Below are 13,861 nucleotides of genomic sequence, written 5' to 3'. Positions count from 1 at the left end.
TTGGGATTGTATATTGGGAGAAGGATGCTAAGGATAGAGTTCCTATGCAAGAGAAAAAGAGGAAGGCCTATGAGAAGGTTTATGGATGTGGTAAGAGAGGACATGCAGGTGATAAGTGTAACAGAACAAGATACAGAGGACAGAAAGATATGGAAGAAGATGATCCGCTGTGGCAACCCCTAATGGGAGCAGCCGAAAGAAGAAGAAGAAGAAGAACAGACATGATCAGTTTGCAACCATGGTGGTACAATGGCTGGCACAGCTGGCTAAGAGTGCCTGAGTCCCGGGTCACAGGGTCTGCTTGTTGTCTTCGTGTCTTGAACTCTTTTGGTTTCCTCCCATAACACTCAGTTGTCTCCGTGTAAGAGTAACTGATGGATGGATGGATGGATCCTGAAGTAGGGCAATGAACCCATTATTCATGTTCCTTAGAAACTGAAAGGAACAAGATTTTATTATTTATTTATTTTTATTTATTTATTTATTTATTTATTTTTTCAGGATTCTCCAGGATGTGTATCAGGGAGTAAGGACTCTGGTTAAAAGCAGTGTTGGGATAACAGACAAGATGCCAGTTCGAAGGGGTCTGCACCAGAGATCTTCTTTAAGTTGTTATCTCTTTGATTTGGTTATGGATGTGCTGACCAGTCCCCCTGGTGCAGGCTTTTTGCTGATGATTTTGTGTTGTGTAGCACCAGACAAGAGGACATGGAGAGGAAGTTGAAACAATAGAGATGGGCTTTGGAAGATATATAGGAAGAAGACAGAATATATGAGGTTTGATGATGATCTAAATTCAAAAGTTAGCTTGCAGGGAGAGCTATTGAAAAGATACATTTAAATATGTAGGATCAGTTTTAGTCGAGATGGAGAATTAGATGCAGAGATCAATCAAAGACTGCAGTGTGGATGGACCAAATGGATGAAGGTATCAGCAGTATTGTGTGATTGAAGAGTTAAGGTGAAGGGTAAAGGTGAGGCTTTTAAAACAGTGGTAAGACCAGCCATGATGTATGGAGCTGAGATGTGGGCAGTAAAGGGAGTGAATGAGAAGAAGTTAGATGTGGTAGAATGTGGAGATGAATGTGTGGGAGATACACAAAAAGAGAGAATAAGAATTGAGACAATCAGAGGTACAACCAAAGTGGGAAAGTAGGGTGAAATGGTTTGGACATGTGAAGAAGAGAGGCAAAGAATATGTGGGCAAAAGAGTGATGGGAATTGAAGTACAGGAGAAGAGAAAGTGAGGTAGGCCAAAGCAAAGATGAATGGGTAAAGTAAAGGAAAATCTGAAGGAAAACGGCCTGACTGGTGAGGGGATGCTGGACAGCGCTGTATGGGGAAGGTTGATCAGGTTCCAGTAGTTTGTTCCATTCCCATTACTCTTTTGCCCACATATCCATTGTCTCTCCTCATCAACATGTCCGTACTACTTCAAACTACATGCATCTCCTTTCTTAGATATCTCTCCCACTTTTGTTGTACCTCTCATTTCTTATTCTGTCCTTGTCTCAGCCCTGTACATCATTGCTGGTCTTACCACTGTCTTAAAAACCTGACCTTTAACCTTCACCTTAATTCTTATTGTAAATTAAAAGGCTTAAAATGATCAATTAAAGAAAAATCAAAGCATTTAAATGAGGAAAGCCTCAAGCAGGAGATCAGGGGACTGAGCATACTCACAGATTAAATGTAAAAATCTGTACATTTACTTAAATTGTGGAATTTTGCAAGATTTTTAAAACTAAGAAATTGCAGATTTTTCTTTGGCAACTTTTTTAGAGGTATTTTGGTTTCACTGGCAGCCTTCTCTCTGAAACTTTGTCACACACTGATATGCCCCATCAGTTTTTAGGAATTCAATCTATTTGTCACTTGTATGGAACCTTTTTCAGACTGCTATTTTTACTTAGTCACCAGGTTTATTACATTTCCTGGTGGAGTTTCTTATATTTTTCCTTTCCATGTAATCTCTTGGTTTTACCTTCATTGGGTTTTCCATAAGTTTGATTTGGTGGCAAGTCACATAGGGGCCAATAACAAACTTTAGTCATTCAAGGTTTAGGCATTCACATTCTGTTTTGGGACACCTGTCCCCACATGAACCCCAGTTGTACATCTTATGAAAATGATTCTCTGCATTCAGTTTGCTATTATCATTATTAATATGTCTGATACATGTATGCAATGTGATCAGGATGAGTTAAAATTATTAAAATACATTTTTAAAAGATGGACCTGAGGGAGATTAAGTGTCATCTTCAGCATCACTTGGGACTGAACTGCCAGTCTTGCAGTTTTTTAAAGCTCTATGGCTTACCCACTACACCACACCATCGTCATCCTGTGGTTCCATTGAAGATGTTCTAACTTTCATTAAAGTTCAGCATGGTCTGCTACATTGAGTTCAAACAACTCAGAGTTTCATAAAAACATAAGACGCCTGGCAAACAAAGTGAATAACATTCAGTCCATCAAGCCAGGCCTGAAATGACCAGCACTTGTTCGGTGTGATGCACCTCTCATTCTTCTGACCGGGTCTGTTGTGTTGTATTGTCTCTATCTACAGGACAGGTTTCAATTCATTACCAATCTTACAGTTCTTATTTCATATTCATTAAGGTGGTCATTGAGAACATAATAGCGACAGGATAAAGATACCTTAGGTATCTCATTTACTTATTTATTTATTCATGTTGTAAGCCTCTGCTTTACATAGCAGGATTAATGGTCTTCATCAATTGAGGGAGTCTCTTCAAGCTGTACCTTTTCAGCTTCATTTTAACCTTTGGATTGGTGGCAATGACAACAACTGGGCACACAGAAGTGTAAAGTGTGGCAAAAAAGACTCGAATATCATTAATAAGTGTTGCCACCCTCAAGACAGACAATGAGTACAGCCAGATGATATTGTCAACTCCAAAGAAAATGACATAGAGGATGACCAAAGTGACCACAGCTCGAGATGCTTTGGTTTCTGGTCTTGCTTCTGAATGACCCCGATCGGAGCTCCTGATGCTTTTAACTTTTTTGCCATGTTGGTAGAGAAGTATCAGAATATAAATGCTCATGATGGCCATCAGTAAGATGAACACAAAATCTCTAAAGAAATTTATGAGGCCTGCTGAGACATAGGAGGCTGCATCTGGGTAAGGAATAAAGCAGTATTCCAAGTTATACGTATAAGGTGGCACAGTGTTGTTTATCAGTTTAGACACAGCGAAAAGAATTGGGTAGACACATGTAGCACTGCAAAAGGCATAGAGAAATATGATTAAGGGCACCAAACCCTTTGACAGTCCAGTTTTCAGCACTGCTAGCTTGGTGATGGCAGGGGAGATGATGACAGCTTGGTATACACTCAGCAGACAGGTGAGGCTTATGGAAAGGCCACGGAAAAGGCGAAAGCAGAAGAAAATAACTTTACAGCCCAAATCATCAAATAAATTAGTGCACCCAAATGCAGTTAGCGTCTGTGGGACACTGCGGGACAGCGCCACCATCAGGTTAACCAGTGCCAGGTGAAGGAGGATGACATCGGTGGCCATGAGTTTGCCATCAGTTAGCAGCATTTCCAGGAAAGCACAGCAGATGGCGATATTGGATGGAGTGCTGATCAGGGTCAAGATGAGGAACGCTGAAGCTTTTATGATAGACCTGGTGTCCATTGTTCTTCTGTCAATGTAAAGGAATATAAGAAAACCAAGTTTAACTAGGAGTTTGTTTTATTGGTAAAAAAGCTTTAACACAGCTACATGAGGTCTAGTTACAGTGAACTCTTAATTAAAAGGGCTAATATGATGGTAAAGAAGGTCAGAATATCTGGAATCATAAGTGTAGTGACAGGACAGGCAAGGCAGGCAATTGCCTGGAGGAATCCATTTACATAGGTGCTTATTACCATGACAATCCTGAAGGATCCCTCCCTTGAAGCATACCATCATCAACACACTACAACAATACACCCAAGGGGGACCCCACTCTCTATTGTAAGTGTGTCTGTGATGAACGTTACTTTTTTAGTAACATTAATAAAGTGTCTTTAACATATCTATCTATCTATCTATCTATCTAACTATCTATCTATCTATCTATCTATCTATCTATCTATCTATCTATCTATCTATCTATCTATCTATCTATCTATCTATCTATCTATCATATAGTGCCTTTCCTATCTATCTATCTATCTATCTATCTATCTATCTATCTATCTATCTATCTATCTATCTATCTATCTATCTATCTATCTATCTATCTATCTATCATATAGTGCCTTTCCTATCTATCTATCTTCCTATCTATCTATCTATCTATCTATCTATCTATCTATCTATCTATCTATCTATCTATCTATCTATCTATCTATCTATCTATCTATCTATCTATCTAAATGTAATCAGTGCCATTTTCAAAATTCTTTAAAGGATGGTGGTCAGTAGTAGAGAATCTGTAATGTTAATTCTATTAAGCAGAGGCATAACTAATTAGGGTTAGAACTTAACTGTGGACCTGGAAGGAGTGTCTCATACACTCTGAATGAATAGTTAATAAACAAATCCATAAGTAAAACAAAAATTAAAGTTGGAATAAAAGCCCCATGCAACATTTAACTAGGAGAAGAAACAAATGACCTGAAATTGATTGTCCAGTCAGTGATGGATGCTTAAATGTGAGGGTCTCACAACAAACCAGATAAGCTCTGCAGGAATAGAGGCAGCTGATTATGTCCAGGTAAAGATAACTCAGCACTAAACTCAAGATCAGCTTGTTCCCTGCCTGTTGTGGACACATTTATATGTGGTAAGTCCTGATTGCTGCAGCAGGCACACCTCCTGGAGGTCGTAGCAAAGGAGAGAATGAAGACAAAACTGAGTGGCATTATAAACAATGCAGCACATCCTCTCTCTGACACACGGACACTGAGGACTTTCAGTCAAATTAATTATTCAGCAGAAGTGTGCTCCTTTATACCAACAGCAATACTGTATGTCTGCTTAATGCCTCGCTGGGACTGGGACTGCCAAGTCAGAAGTTTTCTTTCTTTTGAATTCTTGCTTTATAGTCATCCAGTGTGTATTCAGACCAAAGTATTTGTGTATATTTATTTATTTATTGAGCTTCTGTAAAAAGCCAAATTTCCCCTTTGGGACAAATAAAGTTCTAAGTTTTAGGCCTGCAAGCAGAGATTATGAAAAGTTCAGTAATGCCATTCCAAGCCATTTTTTTTTGTTTTGTAAATTTCCTTTATATGTATTGCATTTATTTTTTTAAATAGTATGATCTGCAATTTATGTTTATTTGTATTACCATGTACATCTTACATTAAATTTGTATGAGTTTTGTTTTTACTTATTTAGAATGTTTTAATTTGCTTTATTTTATTGTTATTGTTTTCCTATTTTCTATACAAATGCTGATTTTACTGTGCTGTTTTATTTATATAAAAAGTTATTCACAAAGTAGGGTGGCACAGTGGTTGTGCTGCTGCTTCAAAGTAAGGACACTATGGTTTGTGTCCCAGGTCCTCCCTTCATGGAGTTTGCATGTTCTCCCTGTGTCTGCATGGGTTTCCTCCCATCGTCCAAAGACGTTCAGATTAGGTGAATTGGTGACACTAAACTGGCTGTTGGGTCTGTTTGTTTGTGTGTGTTTGTGTGTTTGCCCTGCGACGGACTGGCATCCTGTGTCCAAGGTTTGTTTCTTCCTTGTTCCCTGTGCTGGCCGGGATAGGCTCCAGTATGATCTGGGTCTGAATTAAGTGGGCCTTATTAAATTCTACTTGTTGGTTTTAGTATTTAAGACTCTTGGGGAAGAGTGAGTAGGAGTTCCCCATGGAGATTTTAGCATAGGTCCCCCAGAGTCTATAGAATTGCCTCTGTTCAAACGTATTTAGCAACCCTTATTATAACGTATGCATCCATAATGAGCCACCCACTCTCTAGATTTTATTAAGTGAGTTTGACAATGTTATTTGCATTTCCAGAATTAAATTATATACAGTACATTCATCAGTAATATGTTGTCATTTTCTAACCCTCTCAATTCAGACCAGGGTCACAGGGGGTTCTGAAGCTATCCTAGCTTGCAAAGAGCGCATGGCAGGAACAAACCTAGTCCATCACAGGGTAACTACGTACACACGATACATACTAGGTCCAATTTAGTGTTGCCAATTCACCTAATCTGAACGTCTTTGGACTTTGGGAAGTTACCCATGCAGACACAGGGAGTACATGCAGATTTCATGCAGGGAGGACCCAAGACACAAACCCTGGTCTCCTTACTGCAAAGCAGCAGTGCTACCACTGGACCACCATGCCGCCCTATCATTCATCGCTAATTATGTTTTACTAGTCACGTTACTTGTCAAACACAGGTAATAGAATAATTAAAAAATTTATGTACTTTCAGCACCTTTTTTCAGCATTCTGCATGTGTGTGAACGTTTACTCACTGAGTCTCCCTCTCTCGAACATATATATCTGTAAAGCCTGCTTCTCAGACTGTCATTGTTTTCAAGGTACCTTTCTTGCCTATGTTTTGTTTTTATATTTTATGTCTTTGAAGGTGAGTCTGAGTGTCTGGGCTTGCAAGTGTCCTGGATAAAAACCAACATCCAGGCCTTTAATGACCTTTTAAGCACATCCTTCAGCACTGTGTCTGTCTGCGGAGAAAATGTCGACCTCCCTAAGAGGTTTACTTACCTCTGCAGTGACATTCATGGATCTGGTGACTCTTCATATGAAGTCAGTAGACGGATTGGGAGAGCATGGGGAGTCATGAAGTTGCTGGAAAGGGGTGTGTGGTGCTCCTGATATCTATGCAAAAGGACAAAGGTCCAAGTCTTTAGAGTCCTGGTGCTTCCTGTCTTGCTATATGGTTGTGAGACATGGACGTTATCCAGTGACCTGAGATGAAGACTGGACTTCTTGTGTCTCTTCAGAGAATCCTTGGGTACCACTGGTTTGACTTTGTGTTGAATGAGCAGTTGCTCATGGAGTCCTGAATGACGCACATTACCTGCATTGTGAGGGAGTGTCAGTTACGGCATTACAGCCATGTGGTGCAATTCCCCGAAGGTGATCTGGCTCTCTGGATCCTCATTGTTGAGCACCCGAGTGGCTGGACCATCTGGCTGCGGCACATAGAGGGTCATTTATGGAGGGTGGGACTGGACCTTGTGGGTTGCCAACCAGGTCGTGTGGTGGGTGCAGCAATGCGCTATAACACTGCACGCTCCGTAACTTAACCTGACCTGACCTGACCTGAAGGCGACTCTTTCCACCTGCACCTATACTCTTCCTCAGACATCTGCATTTCCTCTTTCATTGCGTCACCAAAGCCAAACTGACCAATCAGATTGCTCAGAGCGACTTGACATACACATTTTAGTGTTGTAATATATGCCAGATTGCAAGGTTGTATTAATGTGTATCTACAAGTAAATACATGAATATAAATTGAAATAAAAAGTAAAGGCTATTTGCACTCTAAAAAAGTACAAATGAAAATTACATACACACCGCTGATAGAGGCTACTCAGCTAACACATTGTTACTCTAACCTTCATTTCTATTATTTCAGCATGGCAACAATGCATGTTGTACTGTATCTCTTTTTCTCATGGAAATGTCTAATACTGGCCATTCAGAAATCTTTTAGGAAATGTAATGGGCATCCACTGGTCAAAAAATGAAAATATATTGTTAAAAACCAATGGATCAACTGCACCTGTTGATATGCAATGCATACTTGTACACTGTATTGTTTAAACTTGTGAAGTTTTAATTACCCTTTGAGACTTCATGAATGTAAAATGTTCAGCAGAATCAGATGAAAGACAGACATTAATGGAAGATGCAGCAGCAGTTCATCTAAGGGTACACTTAACTTTACAAGGACAGTGGGCATCTCAGAGTTGACGATTGACAATGACAAATATCTTTGGAATTAACATCTATCTATCTTTAGGAATCCCACATGGACAAAGAGAGCACATTTAAACTCCACATGATGTAACAATGCTGGAATTTTAACAGTTCTGAGACCACCAATATAAATACTGCAGTTTTAGGGGGTGTCAAATATGCACATGTTTAGCCTTTCCCTTTGTTCCTGTTTTTAACCCTCCTGCAACTCTTTTTTTATTGTTTTTGTGCTGTGAACTTTTTTTATTGTTTTTGTGCCGTGAACATGTTGTCAGTCTCACTCCAGCATATACTTTTTAAATTCGAGAATGGATTTTCACAGACTGCGGTGGGTTGGCACCCTGCCCAGGATTGTTTCCTGCCTGGCGCCCTGTGTTGGCTGGGATTGGCTCCAGAAGACCCCCGTGACCCTGTGTTCGGATTCAGCTGGTTGGAAAATGGATGGATGGATGGATGGATTTTCACAGGGTTCCAAATTTTTCACTATACCTACTCAACTTCTCGGAAACCCAAAGGCCAGATTTAAGAACAAGTTGAGAAATAGAAAAAGCGGAAGAGTGCCATTCTCACCACTGTGGGTCAGTCAGACACCTGCCACCCCTCGATAAAAACTGAACACAACCAGCCAGAAATGGCTGGCATATGAAGATAACTAGCAGAAGGTTTCTACATCTAAAAAAATCTCAAGAGATTTTATTACTTTTTATTTTTGACTGGTATCCAAACTCATAACAGGGGTAAAATACTCACTGGCACAAAATCCCCGTCAGCTGTCATCTCCTGTATATTACTCATTGGGTTTGATTTGTGGCAGACAACTCATGCATTTTAAAACCCCAAAAAATAGGCCCTTTAAAACATTCCTTACAGACAGGATTCTTTCTGAATAAAAGAAAATAACATATTGTACTAAATAATGAATGATTTAACATATAACAATCTCAAATATAACATTAAATTAAAATACATTTTCTGCTACAATCAAATTGTCACTCCCACTGTCAAGAACTCGGGTTCATTTTAAATTTTTCCTTCATAAAAGAAGGCTTCTGTCCTGTGTTTATTAACATGGAGAATCTTTTGATGTGTTAAAAGTTCATTCAAGTGGCCTTTTTCAGAATATTTACACATACATTATTAATGTCATTAGTTACGTTTACTGCAATGCCATGGATTAGGTTTCTAAATGCATCGGAGTTGGCTAGGGGTGGACCACTGGAGGTCACGGCTTCACCATTTTCATCTTCCCACCATCCAACTTGGCAGATACCTAAAGATTTTATTTTTTGTACATTTTCTCCCAAATTAATCTTGGCTTCAACCTCGCTTTGTTCTCTGACTTTGTTACTGATTTCCCCTTTTTGGTTTTGTTTTACTAGAGATCTTTTCAGTTAAGAGTTTTTAACAGGTGAGCCTCTCCATTCCCACACATACAATCTCTGCACATCCTTGCGGTGTCAGAACATTACAAAAATATACAAATTTCAACAGAAGACCAGCTGTGGTATAGCGGGTCCACAGCTCTCAGCAAAGGCCAGTTTTAAATAAATAATCACCGCGCTCGCGGCTTAGCGAGGGGGCGTGGTGGTTGTGTGGCTGAAGTAGTTCTCAGGGCGAATTGCGGTGTGGGTGTTTCTCACCTAAGTGCACAGGTGAGAGACTGCCCGCATCCGTGATTGTTCCTGGGGCTGCTAATTTGCTACAGCTGCCATGCCCTCTTAATAAAATAGAAGCACGAGTCGGTTAGGGAGAAGAAAAAAGAAAAGGAAACAAAGAAGAGAACGGGAGGTTGCAAGAGAAGGAAGGAAGCAGGTGGAGAGAGCCGGTGTGAGGAAGAAGGAGAGCAAGTGAGCGAGCAAGAGCAGGCTCGAATGAGAGAAAGCAGGCAGCTGGGAGGTGAGCCCAAGAGGGGAGTGTTTGGCCGACACTCGGTGGGGCTGAAGGAAGCGGTCGCTCCAGCTGAGCGATTTAGGAGCTGGAGTGCCCAGTTGAGGAGACGACTGACCGTCGAAAGGAGCAGGAGTCAGGGAGGCTTTGGGCTGGTTTAGCCCCAGCATGAGCGCCTTGGCCGCTGGGGAAATAACCCAAGTCTCGGTCCGCTTTGGAGCCCGGTGTAGCCAGGGATTGGAGGGCTACCGGACCAGAGTGAAAGGCAGCTATTCCTGCATGTAGGCGACTCTCCTGTTGAGTAGCCCAGATGGGAGTAGCAGGGGAGCCGCCATGGTAAAAAGAAGACACCGGGCTTTGTGTTTTTAAAGGATTGCTTCCTGTTCAATTTTAACCTCATTGTTTTTAGAAGATTTTTCTATTTGTTTTTTTAACCTGCATGTTTCACAATTGTTTTTATGGATTATTCGTTTGAAGACGTTTTTGAATGCACTGCACTTTATTTTGAACACCTTGTTTTTGTCGATTGTTTTAATAAAAGCACTTTGCACTTTTGCACCATCCCCTTGCTACGTTGTGCCTCACCGCTGATCGGTAACATTATCGACGGTGACGGGTCCAAGGGCTCCCGGACAGACGATGGGAGCATGCAATGAACCCGCATCGTCACACCAGCTCCTTACACACCCTGGGCTTCACTTAAAACCAACCTCTCCTTCCTTTAATTAACCCTTCTCATAAAAAGACAAACACAAAATCAAAAACCAAGTATGTCTTCTTTGGTGAAATTCTGAGACCCCTCTGTGGAGTTTTGACACAAAGGCCATCCTTAAAGTTTCACTCCGGTGTCCGTTGGGTGTCTGTAACCAGTAATTGATTTAGCTGACTAAATCACTGACCCTGCAGTCTAAATTAAAACCACTCAGATATATCAGATATCAAGTTGATCGTCTGAAGGCCCTGACCTATGCAGGTCTTTTTATGCCCTTAATCCTAAAGCCAAAAAACAAATCCTGACGCCCCTGTCATGCTTACAACATCACCCTTAAATATTTCTCTTTATACAGTTAGGAGACATCATCTGCAGTATGATAACATTAGTTAGTCAGTTACAGTCTCCATCACAACATGCACTAGCAAATTCATTACAATATGAATGTTGGCAAATTGAAAATGATCTAACTGAACACCAACAGCAAGATGGCAGAATGTGCTCTTAAAACTAGGACAAACTGATCAAAATAGTGAGACTGAAACAAAAAGGGTCACATTCGTTTAGCGAGGCTTTTGTCCCACAGTTTATTTTCACTATAAAGAGTGTTACTGAAGTCATGGTCGGTATTACAACCTGCACTAGTAAATGGATTACAAAAAGAATCTTGACAATTGAAATGATCTAACTGAACACCAATAACAAGATGGCACAATGGCTTCTAAAAACTGATTACCAATAAACCAGAAAATCAGTGAAAAATTGTGAGATTGAGAAACAAATACTACATCTAGAGAGACCTTTGTCAGTCTGTATACACTATATGACTATGATGATGATGATGATAATGAAGTGCTAGCAGACCCTTACCTGATGTCATGTGCCCTACAGCAGTGAAACAGAACGTGTAGTCACTTCAGCCTGCTGCTCCTCATTACCTGCATCCTGATTTATAAACACCAAAAATATCAAGCCCTACAGGGACTTTGGCACACTCTTCAGTACCTGTGTTGGCACTGGGGAACGCCACAAATGATTATGCCAGTTTTTTTACTACAAGAAGTAAGTGTAAAGAAAACAAAAATCCTTTTGTAAAATATTATTTGATGCATATTTTGATTCTTCAACTTGCAATCAGGGTGGTACAGTGATTGGCACAGCTAAGTCCTGGGTCACAGTTTCTGAGGGGTCTGTTGATGTCTCCATGTCTGTTCTAGTTTCCTTCTGGCATTTCAAACAAATGCAGGTCAGGGTGACTGGTGCTACCTCATTGTCCTCATGCAAGTTGTAAAAGATGACACGTATTGGCAGCCGTCCCTGCTGGGGATTGGTTCCAATCCTTTATCCAGCAAGTAGGCCAATACAATGGAGATGATTGGGGGGGGATCTGTATCTAGGCTGTATGTTTCCCCAATATGCTAGTTGGCAGAATCCCTGGGCTTTGGTACCCATTCAGATACCCGCAAGGAATGCAGGGAACTGTATTCCAGCAGGGCAGCACTGCAGGGCTCCATGGGTGCCACCAGACGGTGCTGCAGGGAGTTATTCTCCCCAATTTTTGGGACTTCCATATGACCCAGAAGTGCTTCTGAAAGATGATGCCCTGGCACCAGAAGTACTCTTCAATAAAAAGAAGCACACTACCTTCTCCAGGTGAGTCACAGTCAGGAGGGGAGCTGGACAACACTCATCTGAGAGGAGTGGAAGAAATAAAAGAGAGAAAGAGAGAGAAGAATATAGCATTTGTAAGATTCCTAAGGTAGAGCAATGCTCTCATTATTAGTGCTGCTTATGAAAGGTTTTGATTAAGTGGGGAACTGATAAATGAAATTCAGTTCACTAGAAGGACTTACAAGGAGGACACAAAATAACCAAGCAAGATCTCAAGGTGTACATTGCAACCTGCAGGGGGCACACCAGCTCCCTAAACCTGACATAGACAGATGCAGACACAAGTTCAGCAACACGCACAGATTTTATTCAGTTGTGGGAAACGCTTCCTGATAGTTTCCCACTAGCCAGCATACAGTACAAAGAACACTAATAATAATGCACACAGCAATTTCTCTACTTTGGCTTCTCTTCTCTCTCTCTCTCTCTCTCTCAGTCCACCTCCACTCCTCTTTAAGCAAGCTTTGACTTCTCCCTCCCAATTCTGGCTCCTGGAGCAGTGGCAGAGGACTTCTTTTATCTTACACCTGGAAGTATTTATGATGGCCCAATAGCAGAAGCACTTCCAGGTTAATATAAAGCCCGACAGAGAAGGGCTCCACAGTCTCTGCAACACCCCCTTTGGTCACCCAAGGAACCCAACAGTGCTGTACCAAACACCAACTCCCATGAAGCCCTGTGGGAATCCAAGACACCACTGCATCCAAGGGGGGCTGCCATCTAGCATTCTGGGGGAGATAATGTGTCTTTTCTTAAAACAGGTGTCCCAGCCAGGTAAGGGCTCTGGCTGTCCACGACAATGTTTAGTTAATGAGTAGGAGGAGGAAATAAAATGTATTTAGTTAAAAACCTGCACACAATGGAAGAGAGTGGCATGATGGTTATCACCACTGCTTCATAGCTTGTCCGTTCTCATTGTGTTTGCATGCGCACTCTGAGCTTCTCTCACAGCCACTGAAAGCTCTACACCTACCTATGTGTTTGGATGGGACCTGTAATGGATTCATGTTCTATCTGCAGTTTTCCAGCCTTAAGCTCAGTGCTGAAGGGATACACTCCAGCTCCATCCAACCCTGAACTGGATTAGGCAGGTTGGAAAATGGTAGGTTTTGCCTAAACTGGCATCATATGAGTAAGTTGGGCAGTGTCCATGAATGTGCCCTTCAATTACCTCCCTAGCTATTCGAATGAGAAAGTTCATTGATGGATGGATCAGCAGGATACAAGTGTTTCTAGTATGGAGTTGAACAGTTTGACAGGATTGGCTTGTTGCTTGCAGCTTCACAGAACCAGGGGACTTGGTTCAGATTCAAGCCTGATGCCCTTTCTGCCTGTTTAGCTGCCTGCTTCAGTTTCACCCACTAAGTAAGTACAATACAATACAATACAATACAATTATTTTTGTATAGCCCAAAATCACACAAGGAATACTGCAATGGGCTTTAACGGGCCCTGCCTTTTGACAGCCCCCCAGCCTTGACTCTCTAAGAAGACAAGGACAAATTTCCTTGTGGGAAAAAAATGAAAGAAACCTTTGAAAAGGCAGTTTAAAGAAAGACCCCTTTCCAGGTAGGTTGGGCATGCAGTAGGTGTCAAAAAAAAGGGAGGTAAATACAATAAAATACTCCGAACAGAGCACAAGTAATTCTCAATACAATAT

The 13,861-nt window shown here is 41.2% G+C and overlaps 1 protein-coding gene across 1 annotated transcript; it reads right to left on the bottom strand.

The window, feature by feature from the left end:
- Window positions 1–2,711: 2,711 nt before the first annotated feature.
- Window positions 2,712–11,440, bottom strand: LOC114649240 (olfactory receptor class A-like protein 1). The gene is made up of 2 exons (XM_028798744.2): window positions 11,401–11,440; window positions 2,712–3,675 (listed from the first exon to the last, which is right to left on the bottom strand). Exon 2 carries the CDS (start codon window positions 3,666–3,668, stop codon window positions 2,712–2,714), a length of 957 nt encoding a protein of 318 aa, XP_028654577.2. The 5' UTR covers window positions 3,669–3,675; window positions 11,401–11,440.
- Between the last annotated feature and the right edge of the window lie 2,421 nt (window positions 11,441–13,861).

Source organism: Erpetoichthys calabaricus, chromosome 3, assembly GCF_900747795.2.
Source record: "Erpetoichthys calabaricus chromosome 3, fErpCal1.3, whole genome shotgun sequence".
NCBI lineage: Eukaryota > Metazoa > Chordata > Cladistia > Polypteriformes > Polypteridae > Erpetoichthys > Erpetoichthys calabaricus.
This window is presented reverse-complemented; position numbering and strand designations above follow the sequence as displayed.